This window comes from Aythya ferina (genome assembly GCF_964211825.1).
Source record: "Aythya ferina genome assembly, chromosome: 4".
Classification (NCBI taxonomy): Eukaryota; Metazoa; Chordata; class Aves; order Anseriformes; family Anatidae; genus Aythya; species Aythya ferina.
The window spans coordinates 2,837,915-2,859,245 of NC_140300.1; the positions used below are offsets into that span (position 1 = coordinate 2,837,915).

At 42.4% G+C, this 21,331-nt stretch overlaps 1 protein-coding gene across 10 annotated transcripts in view; it reads left to right on the plus strand.

The window, feature by feature from the left end:
• Positions 1-21,331, plus strand: part of SLC4A11 (solute carrier family 4 member 11) — a 133,212-nt gene that overhangs the window by 104,090 nt on the left and 7,791 nt on the right. For all 10 annotated transcript variants that reach the window (XM_084517779.1, XM_084517780.1, XM_084517784.1 and 7 more), the window contains 8 exons: positions 5,627-5,752; positions 6,417-6,530; positions 7,388-7,520; positions 7,832-7,905; positions 12,298-12,547; positions 13,270-13,376; positions 14,466-14,634; positions 17,568-17,741. In XM_084517779.1, coding sequence (XP_084373905.1) covers positions 5,627-5,752; positions 6,417-6,530; positions 7,388-7,520; positions 7,832-7,905; positions 12,298-12,547; positions 13,270-13,376; positions 14,466-14,634; positions 17,568-17,741 — 1,147 coding nt within the window. The remainder of the gene's footprint in view (positions 1-5,626; positions 5,753-6,416; positions 6,531-7,387; positions 7,521-7,831; positions 7,906-12,297; positions 12,548-13,269; positions 13,377-14,465; positions 14,635-17,567; positions 17,742-21,331) is intronic.

A 21,331-nucleotide genomic window follows, 5' to 3' on the forward strand; every position in this document is an offset into this window, starting at 1 on the left:
GTGAATAGGTGGCGTGGCACATGGTAGATGAGAAACTTGCGGTGTTCCCTTAACAAAGGTGATAGCTTTATGGAGATCTTGTTTCTTATTAAACAATGAGGCAGTTAAATAGATTGATTATGGGTGTGTGCAAACACAGATCAACTCATAGAGACCTAATTAGTCAGTGGTGGCCTAATAGAGCCTTTCTGCTGTCCTGGTAAGCCAGAATCTGCAGCAATTATGATGCTGTTGGAGTTGAGAATGCTAAAAGAAAACCCGAGCAGTGCTAACTTTGGCTCTGTACCTCTTAAAAACAGGATAGAGCTTGTCTGCTGTAGCCAGATCACTGGAGCATCAACACAATGTTTACACTGAGCCTCGTATTTTGGGCTTTACATAGCTCCGTTGATGGCCTTGTTGGTTTTCAGAGTCACTTTCTCCCTTTCTCCTTGGGGCTTTCAGAGATTCTTAAAGGCCATGAAAAATCTTCACAACAGGGTTACGCAGATTCAGCCTGATATGGAAGCATGTTCAGTTTCTTACAGCTTTTGGGGGATTTGTTTAATATCTTCAAGTATCTGGTATCAAACCCAGAAGGTTTGCATGAAATAAAGATGTAGAGTGTAGGCAAGGAGAATCCAGGGGCTCTATCAAACGCCTTTCTGCTATTAAACTCCTTATGTCAAGGCACAATTGTCCCAACATGCACCTCTGAGGACTGTTGCCCTTGGAGATGATATAAGAAGGCAAGATGCCCACCCAAGTCCCATTTTACAGAGAAGTATTTTAGTGCAAAGCCACTGAAGTCTAGCTAACACTCCATTTTTCTGGAGATCAGGGGCACATTGAGGAGGAAGAGGGACAAATTATTTTCAGGGTAACAGCAATGAGCCAGATTCAAAACAAAATTGTTTCTTGGCAGGTGTATCATTAGTACCAGGTCTGTCAGAGGATATAAGCTCCTGATTTGGACACCTCTGGAATAGTTTCAGGATACTTCATCTCCATGACTCTTGCTTTCTAGGGCTGTCAAAGTCCAACTGTTCATTGTAAAGGGGTAACAAAGCACTTCAGAAGGGAATTGCTGCAAGATGGCTGTTCAAGGAGAAGCATCCTGTGGGGAGCATTGAAATGTAGCTGTCTGCTTGCTCTACCTGTGGCTGTCTGCATCCTGAGTGCAGGAAACAGTTCCCAAAGTGCACCATTTGATGGTCCTGCAGCCAACATTGGCTCTCAGCAGATCTTGGAGGGTTTTTTGGGGGGTCCGTGCTCTGGCTTTGCATACAGAATAACCTGTGTGTGCTGCTTCTCAGCTCTGGGTCTGTCAGCTATAGCAGAGTGAAACTTAAACTATTGCAGCTCAAATGTGAAGCTCACCTTAAGAGCTGTTGTGCTTTCATGTATGATATGGGGGAGAGGAGGATTTTCAAAAACCTATATATATTAGGATGCGCCACTTCTTCCCAGAAACCAGAAATTAAGAAAAATTCTTTAAGGATCTGCATGGAATGAAAACCAGATGGAGCTTAAAGCATCTGCCATAAACCACCAAGACCGAAGGTGATCAGGAATGTGAAATTCCTGGACCATCTCAAAGCAGCAGTGTACCAAAACTGTAGGGATTTGAGCTATCCAAATATCTGTGCTCCAGACAATCACATGTACATCATCAAAGAGCTTTGAATTGCAAAGATGCTTCTCTTTTTGAATGGTCGGAGCCTCTAAATCCTTAATCTGAGAAGCATCCTGGGATTTTGGTTTAGACAGATAAACCGATTAAGAGCAGGGTGATAAATAATAAGGCTTTTGTAGGGCCAGCAAGTGTTTTGTCAGTTGGACTTTTTGTGCGATTGATCTCATTCACATGCTGTGCAAAGCTGGCCTTTAAATTATCCTTAACCATCGTGATTTGAAAGGGGCAGAAAGGAGTTATCTTCCTTTATTTATTTTTTTTCCTCCAGATTAGGAATTGTAGTTTAAGTCTGTTTTGGATTGTGGAAGTCATGTCTGTTTAGTGCAGCTTGACTTCAACTACTGAACACTCGAGGATCAAGGAAGAGTTTTCTTGACTGTTCCTCCAGAATTGGTGATCTTTATAAAGGAGAAAAAAAATAGTGAATGCAGATGGGCCTCTTCCCTTAGTGCTTCTCCTACCTGAAGTTAGATGTTGGGGTAGCTCCTGCATCACTTCACAGCCCTTCATTCCTAAACATCACCTGGGTGCAAGAGTTCAAAGCCCAGTTGAGGTCTGACTTCTTGGCTGCTTTCTGGCATCATGACCTGCGTTCACAGGTCTTTTTCAGTGGTTGGATCTTCAAAAACATGTTTTCTGTGTGAATGTTTCTCCAACAGGCTGGAAGGAATGAGAAGTTTAAGCTTTGAGTCTTGGATTTGTTTTTTCGAGCTTCCCTAGTCTGAGCACATGCTTGGCTTCTCTGTCACAAGATCGGCTGGATTTCCTTTTTCCAGCAAAGTTCTTGGTCTCACTTGTAATGTGATTTACTCTTCCCAGGACTTTAGGGAAGATTTGTCTTCTGTTCATCTTTAGAAAACTGGGCAGACTCCAGCACTTATAAGTGAAAGTCCAGCTTGAGGGCTTTAGCAGAAGTTTGTTTTGCGTTTTATGACTAAATTTATGAAAACCTACAGATATCTTTAATGTTTTTACCATTGAAAGGTGACTTTTTTTAATCCAGGCTTAATAGGCACATCGTTGCTGATGCAAATCCGTATAATTAAACTTGCTTTGCATTAGAGATTTCAGAGAATTGGGAAGGAATGTTAGTCAGACACTTCACAATGTCCATTTGTCTCAGGTTTGGTTTAATCTGCAATTAGTATACTTGAGGAGCTCTAGTCCCAGCCTCTGGATCTGTTGGTCTTCACTTATTGGTGCGTAATACCAGGCAAAATGAAGCCAGTAATGCTGCAGAATTCTCTGAAACTCTAACCTGGTAATTTAAAAAGAGACATTTCAGAAATACGAGCAAGTAAAATAGAGCTGTCACGTTGATGAACATAATTGCTTCCTCTTTCAGCGTGTAGATGTACCTTAATTTCAAGGGATTGCTTCTGTAATAGGCAGCTACTCAAATCTCACAGCTGGACTGAGTTGATTTTCAGCTATAAATTTACACGGTGCAGTTGGAGTGACACTCTCCTCGATGGCTTTATGAGCCTGCTGCGGATGAAATGCCATCATAATGCAGCCCACCTTCCTTTAAATGAAGTAATGTCAGTCCCTGGGTTGCAAATAAACCCTGGAAATATTTAGCCAGATGTCGATTTTAAAAGGTGAGTTGTGATTAATGCTGGAATTTGGTGCTTGTCTCATCTGAGTCTGTACAAGGAGACAGGACTGATGATGATTTTTAACTGCAATTGACGAATGATTGTTTGTGTGAAAGGGTATGTTAGATTTGTTGTTATTGTCTCCATTATGAAGTGAATTTTGCTGCCCACCAGAAGGGATTCATTGCTGTTTAGATCTCTCGTGGCTGAAAACAGACTTCCCTTCTACTGGAAACCTTGAACCCAACCATGATGTGGCATAAGGTCCTCCATGGTCAGCATGGACTCCTGCTTTGCAAGCGCTGAAGCCAAGAGCCACACACAAGCTTTTATGATGCTCTTCAAGGCTTCTCCCTTCCCCCTGCTTTATGCTGTGGTTTATTTAACTGAAAGCTTTATAAACAGAGCCTCACCTCTTACAAAGCTTTCTCTGCTCAGAAAATGAGTACTCTTTGATTTATTTCTCTGGTCCTGGTTGCCTGTTCCTTTATGAATGCTTTCAAGTGGTGCTGCTTCTCTCCTTTCATGTTGAAGAGACTCCTTTGTCCAAAACTGCTTTCTGAAGCCACGCAGAGTAACCAGAACAAGGAGTGACGATCTCTACTTGTAGAACTACCACTTGGTCACTACTTGCCCTTTTCTCTAAAGGTCTCAGGCACTTGCGAGCGTGAGGTAAGAGCCTGTAGCTGTTTGACTTGATCACATGAGAAGACTTCATCTGCAAAAAAAAAAAAAAGACATTTTAGGCCCTGTGGTTGCCAAGAGTGGTCAGGAATGTGGTTTGTGGTTTCTGAATCTTCGCAATAAGCTGAAAAGAATCTGCCTCGAAGTGGCTGGTCCCATGACTTGTGGAAGGTCAGGCTTATATTTGCACGTTTGAGATGTCTCCCGTTAAGTTTCAGCACTGCCTGTTTTCTCTACTTTCTTTCAAGGATGCTGAGCATCAGAAGTCCTGTTCATGTCTGTCTTGTCTGCAAGCAGCAGCCATCACAAGGTGTCCTTTACTCAGGTGTCTGCCTGATCATTATACACCATCTCTGGTTTTTGGCTCTTTCATCCTCCTCCTGTCCTTATCTCTGCACTGCAAGTGGTGCAGAAAATGGTGCAGAAAACAGATGTTTGATAAGATCTTAAAGTCATTGAGTGATTGCTTTTCACTCCAGTGATAGCCTGTTGTGGCAATGCTCAAATTTTCTCCATTTGGCACCAGCAGCCTAAGATGCAAAGTCCTCCCTTCTCTGATTCAACTCATTGGCTTGTAGCTCCCTCAGCAAGAGACTGATGCTAGCAAAGGCTTAGGTGGGATTTTTTGGGAGCTTAGGGGCAGATGCCTGTGTGGGTGTTCACTGCTCAGGTGGCTTCCACAAAAGGCGATTTGGGAGAACTCCAAGCCTGTACAGGTGTCTGCAGGAGCATCATCAAGGATGGTAGCACAGGCAGGTTGTTGCAAGAGCGGATTTTCTTTGGAAGAGGCTCTCTGAGGCTGCTCAATGAAAAAACTAGTTCTTGAACAATATCAGATGTTGTCATCTTGCCTCCTTTCTCTTATGGGGTGATATGAGCACACTGAGGATGGACACCAGCCTGAAAACTGGAAAGGGAAAAGATAAACTACTTCAGAGGTCCTTAAAGTCATAATATGACACTTGAATCCTCTTTCTGGCTGCTTTTGTTGTGGCCTGGCGTATGTTTTCTGATGGAGACGAGAGGGGGTGAGTGGATGGAAAGAAACGAAAAGCCATTCTTTCAGAAGGCTTTTTTAAAGCAAAACTCTTAATGTACGCATTCCTGACCTCTTGTGCTATTTGTTTTTGTAAGTCTGCTAGCACTAATTGGCTCAGCATAGCACATTATTGATTCAAGCCCTGTAACTCAGATTTCTGCCTAGGGGAAGATGAAGTGCTTCGTGTTTTCTTGCCCAAAGCATTGTGAGTTGGGAAGATCAAACTTGTTAGGGCTGTAACAGAGAATACCTAAAAAGATGGTATTAAAAGGCAGGGGGTAGGGATTTCTGAACCCTACATTTCTGGCTTCTACTTTGATCCCCTTCAAAAATTCTTGGGCTGGTAAAACCAAACTGCTGTTGGTGTTCCCTGTTTTTGATGATACCAGAAGTCTGAAGGACTCTATCTGGTGGCATGTTGGTGCTTCTAGTTCTGGTCCCAGATGAATACAGGTAGGAGTGTGCAAAAGCAAATGTCAAATACCACCTATATGTTTAAGAGTAAAGCATGGAAAACTTCTACTTCTGCCTTCCAGTATTAAGAGCTAATGGTACATGTGGCTGTTGTGAATATGGTTTGAAGGTTTTCCAAGTGAGCACCACTAATGTGACTGTTTGGGTTTACACTAGGTATTATTGGAAACAACAAGGCTATAGGAAAATACATCACAACTATGATATTTCTGTATTTTGCCTGCCTCCTTCCATCTATTGCATTTGGGTCCCTCAACGATGAAAACACCCGAGGAGCTATTGGTAAGTTTATCCTTTTTTTGCATCTCTTTTTAGGATCCTGTGTATTCCAGTTGGGTAGCTCTGGTCACTTAAAGCTTTGATTGCTTTTCTTTGCAGACTAAAACACCACTGGAGATTTTTTCTAACTTAGGCTCAGGAGTTTTTCTCACAAGACAAGCAGTTGAACACTTTGGGCACACTTTGGGCATTCTCATCAGTCTCTGATGGATAGAGATGTATTCTACAGTATTTTTAAATAATGCTTGCTTTCTAACTATGCCATTACCTGCACATCCTTCCCCTAGGACAAGCTCCCATGCTTTTGATCTGAATTTGATTGCCAGTATCCAAACCACTGGTATAGTGGATGATGATTTGCTTTGTTCCAGCTGGGGCCCTGAAGCAGTTCCTGCTGCTATTGCAGTTCATTAGATTCGTAGCTGAAATCTTGTCCTGAAGGTCTCCTGAATGAAACTTGATGGCATCCTAAATTATTGTGCGGTTGGACTCAGTCTTTGTAGGTCCCTTCTTGAACTATTTTATTAATACAAGTTTGCCAGGAAAGGATCTGTTCATGTTTTCACAAAGTCTCACCTCTATATGTTTTAAATATTGTTCTCTGTGAATTCAGTGTTTGTTGATTAGAAAACAAATGTGTTTTTCCATCCTTCCCAATTCTTCATAGACGTGCAGAAGACAATCGTTGGCCAGTGTATCGGAGGGCTGCTTTATGCACTCTTTTCGGGGCAACCTCTAGTTGTACTCCTAACTACAGCTCCTTTAGCACTCTACATTAATGGTAAGCCTATTAAATGTGTGTTGGGGTCTGATGTCATTGCAGTTGGTGCAAAGGGACTTTGGATGTGAACCCTGCAACCCTGTTAGTGCCCTTGTTGTGTTTTTTTCATATATCAATTTTAAAGGGATGCTTTTGGTGCTGAGAGAAAAGAAATTTGATTCATGTTTAGTTAAAGAAAGTTGGTTTTCAATGGAATCATCTTGCACAGAAAACATCTTGAGAATAAGCATTTCTGCTTCAAGGAGGAAATCTTTTTGTGAGATGGTTTTCTTGTGGAGCTGCATTTAATCACCTGGAAGCTAAGAGGCCAGTAGCAAGGGTTCTTTGTTGGTCTCAAAGTGTGATAAGCAGCTTTCCAGTTATGGCTGTGAGATATTACTGAGCTGGAAGTGTAAAGGAGCAAACTCGATCCCCATCTTTAGAAGTGATCAGATGGGCTCCAACTAGCTTGAAAGGTTTAAGACATTTAAAGGTTTAGGGTTTTAGTTCATTGAGGTGACTGATTAAGCATGACACAAAGTGTGAGTTCCCTTGCTCAACAGCACCTGAAGTGTCAGTGAGCAAACTCTAAGGGCTGATTCTGTGGCCTTGATTCTTAGGGGAAAGATGCTTTGAGCAGTGTGGGAGAACATTTTTCATGTGCTTCTCCCTGTTTACAGTGGAAAGGGAGATGGAAAAAAAAAAAATAGTTTGCCCAAAGTTTGTATGGATAATGTAAGAACAGGGTTTTAATGGTGTCCACAATAGGTGTGGTTGGGCTGCCTTGAAAGGGGTTCTCTTTGCCATCAAGCAAATGAGAATTTTGGGGTGGTGATAACAGGAGCTTAATCTGACATGTAAATGCTTCAATTCTGCAGTCATCCGAGGAATCTGTGATGACTACAACTTGGATTTCAGTGCTTTCTACGCCTGGATTGGACTGTGGAACAGCTTTTTCCTCGTGATGTACTCCCTCTTTAATTTCAGTCTTCTGATGAAGCTCTTTAAAAGGTAGCTATTTTCAAGAAGTCATATTTTGATCAGATTATTCAGCAAATGGAAAAATTATACATTCTACAAGCTCCTTAATTACAAACTTGCTGCAAAATGTATTTTGTGAGATGAGGCTGGTATCATTTTGGCTTATTGTTCCAGCTTGAAAGAAGCTTTTAAAGATTCACTGGGTTTTCTTTCCTGAGTTGGAGTCTAACTAAAATTGGTATATTTTCATGTAAATGTATGAATATGCTGATTTCCTTTGAACGAAGTTGAATGCAGACTCTGGTAACGTCTGTATTAATTCGTGGGATTTTTTTCCACAGGTCAACAGAAGAAATAATTGCACTTTTTATATCCATCACGTTTGTGCTTGATGCCTTCAAAGGCATTATTAAAGGTAAGTTTTGCAATGATACTCTTCAGTCCAGATCTCTGCTTTGCTTCATTGTCAAAGGGAAATATGAGGCTGCAAATATGCATGACACTTGCTTGTTCCATGTTCTTTCAGGGTCTTCAGGAAAAGATCAAAGTGTTTGAGACATAAGCAGCTCTGTGTCAGCAGTTTACATGGATATGCAGAATTTCTATCATCTCTAATTTCAGTTAGCTGAGATAGGATTAGGCTTTTAGCTTTCCAAGAGGAGAAACCATTATTAATGTTGCTGTCAGTCTTCCCCTGATATCACTCCTTTTGAATGATCCTAGCAAAAAAGAGTGATTTACATGCAGTGCATCTAGACCTTTCCTGTCCACATTATTAAACTATATGGATGGAAGTCGTTTTTTTAAAAAAAAAAGTGCCTCCATTCTTCTGAGCTGACACCCTTCTACCTTAATGGCAACTAAAAGGCTGCAGTGCATTCCAGAGTGCTGCTAAAGCTATTCTGCCTTTTCCAGCCATGTGCTTCCCATTTCTGGGTTAACTTCTGGATGTGGACCCATGAGTAGCCTTCATGTTTAACACATTTCTCTAGCACCTTTTTCTGACCAGGATTGGCAGGAGGTATTTGTGAAGGTAAAAGTCGTTAACAGAAATTACATGTGGATGACAGCCTTTCTGTTCATCCCAATGAGGAACTGGCCAAGTCTAAATTCAATGTGTTTTTGATCAATTGTCCAATGGCCCAAAGTCTGGGACTGTTCCCTTGAAGTCCTTCAAGATGAACCTAACCACACTGAGCATGTCATGTAATTTCAATGTCCTCATGCTTCTTCATGGTATCTTGTGTATGAGAGGAACACCTTCAAAGAGGAATCTTGATACTGAAAAAGAAATTGGAGCAAGACATTTCCTGGATTTATTGGGAATCCTTAATTTGGCTCCATGGGCACATGCTTTGATTGTGCAATCAGTGTTTTTTCTCTGCAGAACACCTGCCTCTTTCAAATATCCTGCACAGGCAAAGCCTGGTGAAAGAGAAGCTGCTCTGGGGTGCTTTGCTTTCTCCTTGCTCAATATGCAACTGTGTTTTTACTAGAAGTGTCCTGTTAGTGCCCTGTTTTAGAGACATGGAACAGCCTCCCTGTGGCACTGAGCAATTGAACAACTAGCAAATGTTTGCAGTGTTTCTGTAGCAGAGAGCTGATTCCCCATAACAAGGGCATGGGATGCAAGTTAAAAGTGCAGAAAGCATCCTTTCATCTTTGTTGCCAAACCTTCAGGAATATATAAGCAGTACTTCAGTGGGGACAGCAGAGGAGGCTGAAAGCTAATCACTAATTGGTGAATTGGAGTAATTCTCCTGTGAACTTGGAAAGGGCTGAATTTATAGGAAAACGGTAATAAATCAAGCCAGTGCTCTGCTTGTTTGCCAGGTCCTATTGGCTTGAGCTGCATCTGAGGGAGTTTAAGTGCATCAACAAAAGAGATCTCATGTCCAGCCAGGTTCCCAGGTGTAGAAGGGCAGTGATGTTGGCAGGCACAGACTTTACCCTAAACTCTCTCTGTACTCATATTTAAACATGACACCAGCACAGCTCACAACCATGGGCTTGTCTTCCCTCTTTTGCTTCCATTTTGTAGCAGGAGGTAATGCTGTTGCCATCACCCTTCACACTCAAAACTTGGGTTGAGCAGTTAAGTGGGAGGAAGAAGCTGGTCCTGGTAATGGCTAGCCAGCTGACAGGGACTTTTGGGCATGCTTAGTGTTGAAGTAGATGTTCCTTTTGCTCAGATATGTTTTCCTCAGTCTGTTCATAGCCTCATTTTTTGCAAGGTACCCATAGATATGCAGGAAAGAAAGCGGGGAGGGATGTGATACTGTACAGATGAATTGGGCTGCGTGTTGGAGCCATCCCGGTGACACTTTGTTTTCGGCACGTGGCCCAGCCACCAAAGCTGTATTTGTTTGATCTTGACATCTGCACTCTGCAGGAAACAGCGACAAACTGGCCGAAACAAATAACACAAGTTAATGTTGTTGGAAGGAACTTGAGCATGTGCTAGGCTTCGGGATGGCTCTGTTTCAGCAAGAGCACCACCTGCTTTGCTCTGAACAGGGGTAGCAAGATTCACTTAGCTTTCTGTTATCAAAACAAACCAGTGCCAAAATCTGCAGCAGTTTAGTATTTTATAGCAAATCATGGTACAGGACAAAGGCCTCCCACTACTGTATTGACACATTCTGAGTGTAGTAAACAAAATAAGGAAAGTTTTTCCTATATATTAAGGTTGAGATGTCAGCCCAAAATGTATTATTGGGGCTGTAGCAATGTGTGGTAAACTGAGAAAATCCCCACGACCCAACACAAAATAACTTGGATTTTGAGTCCAAACCTAATTAGAGGTGTTCAAATGCATTCTGTGTAGTTGCAGAGCTGTATGTGCTGTTTATGCTCAGTAACTGCGTGTGTTTCTGGGACTTAGTAATGGTTAGGGTCAGCTGAGACAGTCAACAGGCTTCTAGCTCTGGCAAGCTGCTGATCCCCAGGAAATACTTCCATAATTTTTATGACAAGAGCGTCCTTTAACATTCAGAGCCGGAAACGGTGAGTCCTCCAGCAACCTGTTTGATGCTGGTGTGCAGGTCGTGGCAGTGTCCCGTGCCTCAGTTTACCTATTTGCAGAGCAGGTGTGGGTGTCCTGCCTGAGCTTGGACACAGCTGCGAGGATGGAGGGAGGAAATGACAGCAGCAGAGCCTCTTCCGCAGCACGCGATGCACAAGTCCAGGGTGCTGACAGAGGCCATAACGGGATCACTCCTTGGGGGAAGCTTTCTCATGCTTAAAAGTGCACTGATCTCCTCATTTCTGGCTGCTGCTGCTGCTGGGAGCAGCTTGAAAGGTTAAACCTCAAACTGCAAACTTTCTTCTGTGATGTTTACGCTTGTGTACAAATGTTTTGAATGTGAAGTAACAGGTCTCTTCTCCTGTGGCCTTCGTGTCCTGTTGGACCTTGCTGTTGAATGCCTCAGTTCCTTTTTAAAAAATAAAGGTGGTACAAGGAGGGCTGTAACTGCTCTTCAAATGGCACCACAAATAAACGTGAGGCATCTTGCATTGAGATGAGCTCCAAACCAGCAGTAACCCCAACTGCTTCAGCCAAATCCAAGGTGGTTGCAAATACCAGTTGTGCTTTGCAAGAATGCTTAAGGGTTGTTTTTGTCTCCTTTCAAATGTTTAGAATTTGTTTTGCCTGTTTTCCCTGTAGCTGCTGCAGATGGAAAAGCTGAGCTGCTTTGGGGTTTTCAGATTATTTTTTTTATTATTTGAGGGGGTGCAGGGTGGAGAATGTTATGAAGAGCATTATAGCCTGAGTTTCGCTGCTGTATTTCTGTTTTAAAGGGGATGGTCTTGCCTGAAAACCTTTGAGTTTCCTTCTGCAAAGCCTGAAGGAATATTTTTGTCTAAAGCAAAAAAAGGCAGGGGGACTGTAAATTTCAGACATGGTGGTTTCCATCCTCCTGTATCTCCCTGTTGGGGGGGAGGGGGGGAAAGAGCAGGTGCTGCCTTGCAGTCACACAACACGGGAGTAGCAAGGCTGCAAAACAGAACTCCTACCTTCTGATTTTACATGCTCCTTGTGACATTTCAGGCTCTTGCTCCAAAAAGAGGTGAAACCACCCCAACACCACATTTATGTGCTTGGAGCCAGCCAGTGCCATAGGAATGGCAACATGACTTGTCTAAATGCTCAAAAGCAAGAGTGCATTTACAATGGTTAATTACTTGTATAAATGACTCTTAACTGAGCTAATCTAATACATTTATGGACAATTCCAGAGGCATTACCGTTTCACTTGTACAGGTTTACTTCAGATGCTCTATTTCAATTTGCAGTGTGAATTTAAATGTTCTGCCAGATTTTGCATATTGTCAACACTTATCTTTAAATCTGGACCAGCCCCGGAGGAAAAGTAATTACTGTGCATTGTGCAGTCCTTTTAAGGATCCAGGCAGTCTGTCTGCTCTTAATTTTTTCAGAGATCCTGATGTAATTTTTTAGCAGCCTGCTTGAAAGTAGGTGTCTGTTTTCTGCTTAAGAGCAGTGATTCCAGTGCTAGGAATAAAATATTATAATTAGCACTGTAAGCACTTACACTTCATACCTGTTGATTTAGATCAGTGTAATTTTTTATCTGGCAAAAGAAGTGAAAAATTTTGTAAAGTGCTCGCTTTATGAGAGAAGCAGCTCTCCTGATTTCTTTTCACTGGTTTGAGGGGTAGAGCTATAAACCTGGTGAAGCGTAATGTTAATGCTGCATGATCAAGCAAGAAAGAACCACATTATTTTACTTGCTCTGATTGTCACAAACCTATCCTAATGCTTGCCTGTTGGTTGTTTGTACAGTTTTTAAGAAATATTACTACCATGGGCGCACAGGAGACAGTTACTTGGAAAAAGCACGAACTGATGCTATTCCAAGCCTCGGCATCAATACCACCTTCTTGATGAATTCATCAGTGAGCAGATCCATGTCCCTAGAGAATCAAACAGGCACGCATGATGTGCATTATGGACGTGAAACTGCCGTCCTTAGTCTCATGTTGATGTTGGGTACCCTTTGGCTTGGTCATACGCTCTATCAGTTTAAGAAAAGGTGAGTTACTTTAGTCTTAGAGCTCAGACTATTGATTATTTCATATTATCTATGAGGAATCGCTAATGATTTTGTGACCCAGGGAAATCAGGTGGAACTCTTCCATTAGCAGCTGTGGAAGCCAAAGCCAGAGATGAGCTTGGCTGGCCACCTGGAAAATGTTAGAGCAGAACAAAATGTTCAGTCACTGGATGATGCCCTTCCGTATTTGGTTTGGCGTCGCAAGTGACATTCTGGAAAGCTTTGGGTGAATCATGCATTTCATGTTTGGAACTCTTGTAACTCATCAAGTAAGCATTGAACCATTTTGGGGGGGCAAAATCCCTTATGGTGTAGGACAGCCTACTGGGAAGGTACCTTCAGTGTACTCTTGGAAGTCAAATGGCCACCCCTAACATGGGTTTTAACCCCATTGCCTTTAAAAACTCTTGGAAATGCTTGAGTAAGCAATTAAACTGATGTGGAAATTAGACGCCAATTGGTGCTGCAGGACTGCATTGTATCTCTTGTTTCCTTCTGGGTTTTGCTCATGCATTCATCAACTATCAAAGGCGATATATTCCAGAGGATTTAAGCTGAATTGAAGACTAATTCTTTGCTCCAAACATCTCTTTAGAATGGCAAGATTGGACTGAATTTTCATTTGTTAGTATTAATGCTGTCTGGATAAAGCAACTGTCCGTTCAGTGTGGTGTTGATAGTTTTTTGTCTTTAAATTTCAGCCCGTATTTGCATGCGAGAGTCCGTGAAATTCTGTCCGACTGTGCCTTACCGATTTCAGTTCTGACTTTTTCTGTTGTGGGTTCCTACATCTTCAAGGAAATTGAAAGTAAGTTATATTTTTTTTGTTCTCTGAAATACTGGGGGAAGCTTTTTAGGGTACATAAGGGGAATTAAATCCCAGGAAGGCTTTGCTTTTTAAAAAAGGCAAAGTTCTCCCATGTAATATTGCAAATCCTGTGTGTATTCCCCCTAACCCAGCAGCTCTGATTTCATCAATATCAATTTAATTCATTCAAAACAGGGCTGAGTAAAGTTTTTTCTCTAGATAAATTACTTTAGCCTGTCTTTTCATCTCAGTGTAATTTAAAGTGTATCTCTTACAACAAAGGGAATCAACAATTTCTGGCAAAGAACAAAGGACAGTAATTAGCAGACAGGAACTGTTGTTGCCAGTTGTGCAGACGTAGAGTTGATGATCCCAGTCTGTCCTCTTTGTCTCCACTTTACGTTTTCCTAATTTAGGTGAAATGGTGCAGAGCATCTGGGCAGTTTTAAGTTACATGAGGAAATCTAAAAATGATACACCATTCATTGGCCAAAGAGATCAGCTTTTCCATATCAGGAAGTGATAATGGGGACAGGAATTGCATTGTCCTGTGGTGACGTGAATGGGTGATGTGAGGAAATGTATGGAAACAAATAAGAAATGACTTTTCTGTGATGACCATTCCATCCAGTTGTGGCCATGTGTAATTTATCCCTACTGATGGATTACTTCTACTGGCAGAAAGTAGGGGCACAGCTTGTTGCATGTGGGAAAGGTTTTTTTCAAAATGTTTGCTCAGTCAATTAACTGAGCAGGAGGGATCTACAGTTAGAAATAAGGATTTCTAATCTAAAAATGCTTTGCATCTTTGAAAAATAAGCCTTCCGTTTTTGTTTCAAACATAATGTCTCCCTAGAACTAGCCATAAACCATCAAGTAAGGATGGTGGCCAAGCTTTGAGAAGGGAAGAAAATCTGAAGTAGCTAGATGGGCCTGTCTTTTCTGGCCTTCTGGTTCCCACATGCCAGAATGTCACAAATTTTTTTTGTTTGTTCCCTGTAATGTGAGTTAAAAATAAAATGATTTGAGTCCTTGTAGATGGTTGGTCAAGAAAGTTGCATCCTAACATCACTCCTCTCCTCTTTCCAGTGTCTAAATTTAACTACAACCCATCTGAGAGCTTGTTTGTGCTGGCCCCAGTCCAGTCCCTCTCCATTGGGTCAGTGATGAGTGCCATGGGGCTGGGGTTCCTCCTCTCAATGCTCTTCTTCATAGAGCAGAACATCGTGGCATCGCTCACAAATGCCCCGGAGAACAGGTAATGCTTTCAGTGTGACTCTCCCTTTACCAAGGTGCATTCTCAAGCCTCTTCCTAGCATTGCTGTAGGTCAACGGGATCTCAGCTAACGAGCTATTATTTGTTGTTGTAGCACTATGTTCTCCACCTTGCTGTTCAAGTAAATTCCTCTCCATTCCGGTAGCTTTCCGAAAGATAGCCTTGAATATTAGAGAAGATATTCAGGGAATATTCTGATAGAACTCATCATCACCATCCCCAAAAAACAATATTGGAGTGGTGAATCAAAAGTTCAAAGCTTCGGTGACTTACCACCTCAGCCCATTTTCTTCTTTGCTCTTTGAACACTAAGTAGATATTTGGTATGTTCTGAGATTTATAGGTGTACCAACAGATGTGTAGGGAAAGTCTGGCCCCTGTGGAAACGTACACTGCTCTTGCAGTAGAGAGAACTCCTTGAAAAGGAAGAGTCAGTGATCTGGACAAATGTCATAGCACCATATATACTGCAGCTGAACATCAGAAAAGCGTTTGAAACTCTTAAATTCTATTAGAAGTGAGGTAAAACATATTGTGGCTTCATTTTTATCTGGTAGGTCTGATTTATGCATAAACTTGAGCAGAGATATTACATTATTAGAATATTCCCTTTTGTTTTTTCTGCAAACTGCAATCAGATGATTTCAAGAGTGAATGTGTATGACTTTGTCAGGGAAACTACCATGTCTTAGGATTTTTCTGCTAATGTAGTGCGTGGGAGGGTTTTCTCCTTGCATGGCGCATTAGCATTCTCCATCTTACAGCTGGAGTGGCACTGAATTGGGGCAGAAAAGACGAGCTCAAATTCAGTTATACTAATCTGATTTTCTTTGACCACTTTTTTTCCTCATCTTGATTATATCCCCTTTTAGTTAGATATCCCCTTTTACTTACTGTTGCATAAATCTCTAATGTAAGTGGGTCATCTTTTTCCTAGAATGCTTTTCTGAAAATTTGATGTTTTCCTCTATAGTGTCTTTAAGGAGTATAAAATATTCTTTGTAGTTCTTGATAGTGTTTTTCATAACATAACATAAGAGGCAGAGCTTATGCTGATCAGGTAGCAGGGCATGGGTTTGTAGAGAAGGAAAAAATAGAACTTGACAGCTTGTGTTTGTGGTACCATCACAGAATAAAAATTCCATCGCCTATCCCAGCCAAACACAGAACATGTTTTTGGTGTCTTACCAAATGTAGTGATTTCTTCCTGGAGAATAAGCAGGGAAAATATGCTTGCCTGAAAGTACACTGATGTGCTTTGCCAAGGAATAATCAAAGCATGTGTAGGGGACAGTCCAAGGGATAATGGGCTGTTTGGGCACTGTGAAGATAACCCAGGATAACCTAGAGCTGTTATATGCATCTTGACCTAGACAAACTCAGTGGAGCACATCCATTGCTCAAAGTACCACATCATGCTGCAAGCCTGAGGTATTCTAAGGGGACTAAAATGATGCTGGCATTAGACATTTGGCCTTTGTACATAGAAAACCCTCAAAACAGCAGCTAGGACAATCAAATAATAGCCCTGGGGAAGGTGGGAGATGCCTTTGCTCTGAGAAATTTGCACATGGGCAGGGGCCATGCTTTCCAAGCGTAAGCTGAAGCAGGAAGCGTGTACAGCCCTACTGAATCCCACCCTTCCTGCCAGCACCTTCCAGCTTCAGAGGCGGTGTAGACATCCATCTGACCTAGTCACCCCGTGGCCTCAGTCAGTGGAGGGGAGCACTTTCAATGAGACAAGTCTTTGTTCCAAAACTGATCCCCACCCAAGATTTCTGCTGCCCAAATATTGGTATCTGCTGCTGTTTTGAGATACCCATAAGGCACAAATCTTCTGGATGTGCTGTGTTGTCTGCTAGCTCCATGCACCTACTATCCTGGAGGATCTCAGGTGGTCCCAAGTTTCTGTCAGGTATTGAACTGAGCCTTCCTGGGCTGCATTAAGACACCTAAAAGATGTCTGAGTTCATTTTTCCAGTTGGTGGTGCCTGGAGATTGATTCAGCTGATCCTTTGTGTTGTGTAGGGGTGAGCTCAGTTGCTGACTGTGCCCTGTTTCAGCCCAGGGACAGAAACATGGCTATAGACCTTTAATTTGGGTATCAAAGTATGAGACCTTTCCCTAGCCTTCATCTAAAATTACTAAAAGTATCTGAGAAGTTAGTACCAGATAAATATGTTCATGAAGGGGACAAGCCTTGCAAGAATTGCAAGGCTAAATGAGGTGCATGGTTACTCTTAGCAGCTGCTCTGTATGAAATCCTTGCAAAGTGAATGATGTGGCTGACACCTTGGTGGAGGCTGCCAATGTCACCCTCCCCTAACAAAATTGGTGAACACGAGGTAGCATCCCCAAATTAGGAGCATGTCTACTTGGCTGACTACTGAATATGAGCTGATGTTTAATAAATTCCTCCTGTTTTCTTATGCAGCAGAAATAATTGTAGGGGTTTATTGTAGGGTACCAAGCATGTGTTCTGTTTGTGGGGAAGGAAGGAGATCAGGGTTAGAAGTAAGGCAGGTGGGAAATTCCAGTGTTGCTAGTTTGGCAGCCTGTGCCCGGGTTTCAAACCACTGCCCCTGAGGACTCTGCTAGCAGATATTACTGCATCCACTCAAGATATAAAGTATAAACGTAATGGCAAAATGCTGATGTAATTTTTGTGGGCTGTTATTTTTGTGGGTTGCCTTTCTGCTCATTGTTTTTTCCAGCAGATGATTGCTTTGAGGGAAAGCTAGCAAGTTTCATTACCATCCGTGCTCAAGTAACGCCTGCTGTAAAGCAGGAGGTGTGTGAAATCACTCTGTGCATGGAAGTGCACTTTGATATTTAGTGTTCCAGCTCAGGTTCAGCAAGAGCAGCCCTGTTCCTGTTAGCACCATTTGTAACGTGTCAACACAAACCCATTTCAGGTTGGTGAAGGGAACAGCCTACCACTGGGACCTCCTGCTTGTTGCGCTGATCAACACGGGGCTGTCTGTCTTTGGCCTCCCATGGATCCACGCCGCCTTCCCTCACTCCCCGATGCACGTCCGTGCTCTGGCCTACGTAGAGGAGAGGGTTGAAAATGGACACATCTATGAGACGTAAGTAGGAGCCACAGAGCTATCTTGGATCACTTCACTTTGATTTGTGGTTTCCTTATCCTTTGGGTACAGCAAGATGCATGGTTGGGGAGCTAGCTCTTGTCTTGAGCATCTTCCAAGATGAGGGTGGAAAGAAAAACGAACCAAACGAAGCCACCCCAAGCACCATGGCTTTGTACTCTGCTTCATTCCCCTTCACCAGAGCACTTGTTTTAGGAGAGCCACAAATATGTGCTCCTATCAGTGGCTAGAAGTAGCCTGAAAGGATTCAGCCTACTCTGGTGTAGATTGTCCTGTGAAAGAGCCAGCCAAGGCCTTTTTTGGTTCTATCCCTGTAGAAAGCCGAGAAGATGTTCTGGCCAAACTTTTCCAGATGTCTTCACCAGAAAAAATCCAGTCTGATTCATTGCATTAGACCTGTCTGGTGGTTATTACAAGGGGTGGGAAAAATGCAGTGTTATTTGAGTGCTCCCATAGAATCTTCCACCATCTTTTGGAAAGGCTTATTAAATTCTATTGTTTTTTAAGCAAAAACAGCCATGAAACCATGCTTGGGTCATGCCTTTAAGACAAGTTTTTTGTCCGAAGTTGTCAAATGCTTGCTTATCAGACACCTATTTAAAAATAAAAATCCAATTTCTTATGAAACCTCCTCCCAAATAGAGATTATCTGGTCTGCTTGATCTCAGTACATTACACTTGAGTGCTTTTACCTCAGAAGTGGTAATTTCTACTCGCATGCCATTAGTTTTAATTATCTCATCTTGGTTTCCATTTTTGGAGTTGCTGCTTACCAAAAGTGAGGCTAAGTGGTCATTTACTTCAAGAGATGGAGTGGGTCTGCCTTTTAATTTCCATTTTGCCTTTATGCTGTTCTTGGTGTCTTCTGGCCCAGCCCCACCTGGCATGGCTGCCTTTCAGATTGCTGATTTCACATGCCACATCCGGAAACTGCTGAGTCCAGCTGCTCCCTGCAGAGCTTTTACAGTCCTTTCCTGGCATATCAGTTCCTGGGATCCTATTTCCATTAGTATTAGTTGCTCCTACAACTATATCTTTGTCTTGAATCAATGCTAAGCCCTACCTCAGGGGAAAAAATGTAAAATTTGAGTTGCTTTAAACAGTTCTGTAGGGTTTTAATCTGTGCTGGTGCTCGTGGTGTCCATGTTCTGTTCTGTAATACCTCTGCTCTGTTTGAGATGCAGAAATTATCCTTGGAAGCCTATGAGCCAAGCTTCCCTTTTGTCTTCTATTGTTGATTTTTAGTACTTGGTGTTTTTAATTTTGTCACCGTCTTTATTCTACACCCTGGCTTTTCCCTGACAAAGCCCAGTTCCACGTCTGAATTAAGGACTACCTGCTGTCTTTGTCCTGTGCTTTGTCACCCAGCTTCCCCAAAGGAGCACAGGAGAACCCTCTCTGGCCATGTTAATATGAACATGGCTCCAGCAATTACCCTAAAAAGGGCTGAGGGATGAACTAGTCTCACTGAGTGCTCTTGCTCTGCTGGAGGCAAATTGGTACATAAATGAGTGCAATGAACTGGATATAGGGAGTGAAGACAGGAACAAGAGTTGCCTAGCTGTCTGAACTGCCTTTGAGACCAAAGCTGCTTGTTCTCTGCGAAGCAATGAGCTATGAACAGGAGGATCTGTGTAACATTGTCGTATTTTTCGTAGCCAGCTCTGCTGGAAAAGAAAATGTACTGAAGCTCGGTTAGAAATCAGGAGTTCTTTGTGCTGCCTCCCCTAGCAGGTTCCTCTCCTCACTGAAATCAAAGCTCTCAGTGAGGATGATATAAACAAGAATAAAGATTTATCAAAATGAAAGCAAACTTTTCTTGTCCCCTGTAGAGTAAGCACTTGAGCCTGTGAGCTGATCTGGCAATCTGCAAACAGGCTCTCATCCGGCCCATGGAGGAGACTGGGAATGGTTAATCTCATGCTAGCCATATTAAAGGATTCTAGGGAAATGAGCCTGGATTATGCTCTTTAATCTCCATTAATGACTTCATTTCCATTGCAGGCTTTCTGGAACTCTTTCCTTAAGAGCCACACCAGGTTCTGAACACACACAAGCTGCAGGGTGGCTTCTGTTATTGTGTTGATGTCCTGTGCTGGAAATAAGAGAGGTGCCAAATTTAGCAGAAGACCAGCTTGAGGCTGTGAAGTTGAGCTTTAAAGATTTCAAATTTGATAAAATGATGAGCACCTTTATCTTCTGATAAGGAGTTCCAGACTACTTTAGCAGGAGGTGACAGGAGTAGTTGCAGAACTTGTATGTGATCAAACACTCCAGTGCTGATTTCTCCATCCCCAAGAGAAGACAGGTTCATGACCTTCAAAAATCCTTTACCAAAGGGCTGCTACTCTGGGCTGTTCTGTTCCTGTCCTTTCAGGCTTGTATCTGATTCCAGTGTTATGGTTTTGCATTTAACTTTGATTCCGAGCACTTCAGTTTCCATTGCTTCACTCACAAGGAACCCAGCAGACATACGAGTGCTCTGTTTGCAGGTCAAAAGCATCCCCAGAAGTGGGATTTATTTTTTTCTGAAATAATTCCCCTGTAGTTTGCCCATAGACAAAGTCAGGGGAACTCTTGCTGTGCCTGGATGGGCTAAATCAGTTAGTGCATCCCTTCCCTTCTGCTTTACAGTGGCACTTGAGAGGCTCACAGTGGTTCTGATAGTGCTAAAGTGGTCTGCCTGCTCCTTACAGTGTTATCAGATTAGTCTGAATTAGCCCCTGTAGTTGCACTTAAAGCTTGCTTGGCTCTCTCATCTCCGAGACTTCTGTTCTGCGGTGATACAGGCCTGGAGGCTGTGAAAACGATGCCAAATTATATCCACCTTGCTGATGTCCCAGTTCTTCCAGAGCTGGCGAGAGCAGTTTGCAGATAACAGGGAAGATGTGCTCTGCTCTGCTCTCCTCTGGCTTCTCTAGGCATGGGCGAGGATGTCTAGACATAGCAGACTTGTAAGAGGATCTGAACAAGTGTGTTTGGAAGGAGGAAACCTGTGGTTTCTGCTGTTTAAATATAGCTTGGGAGGAGGAAGAGGGGTTACTTAGAGGTTAATACCTTCTGTGTATCTCTTCTGTGCATCTTTTGGCAAATGTCTACAATCTGCCCCATTACTCACCAAGGAATTCAAGCGTTGCCCTCATGACTTTGTTCTGTTAACAATATCTGTTATTCATTAGGTCTCATGTTAATTCCCTTATGTTATTCAAATGCTAAGAGCAAACCTTAGGCTGTTATTTCCCTCTAAATACAGGTGTGGAAGACTTCTTCATCCATCCCCTCGCAACTTCCTTATATTCCTAAATATATAAACAGTTTGACCTGACCTTACTTAAACGGAAGACTCAATATTGAAAGAATTCACTGTGAAACAATCTCCTTTAGGACAGAAGGGATTGTGAAGTGCCAGCAGTACATATGTAAAAGAGGGAAATGTGTTTTCATAGATCTTGAGGCTGGCTTTTATGTTAATCCTCAGAGCACTTTGTGGAGGGGGTTAATTCAGAATGAGGTCTTGCATGCAGGGAATGAGGCCAGTAGATGACACCAAAACAGCCTGTGATGAGAAT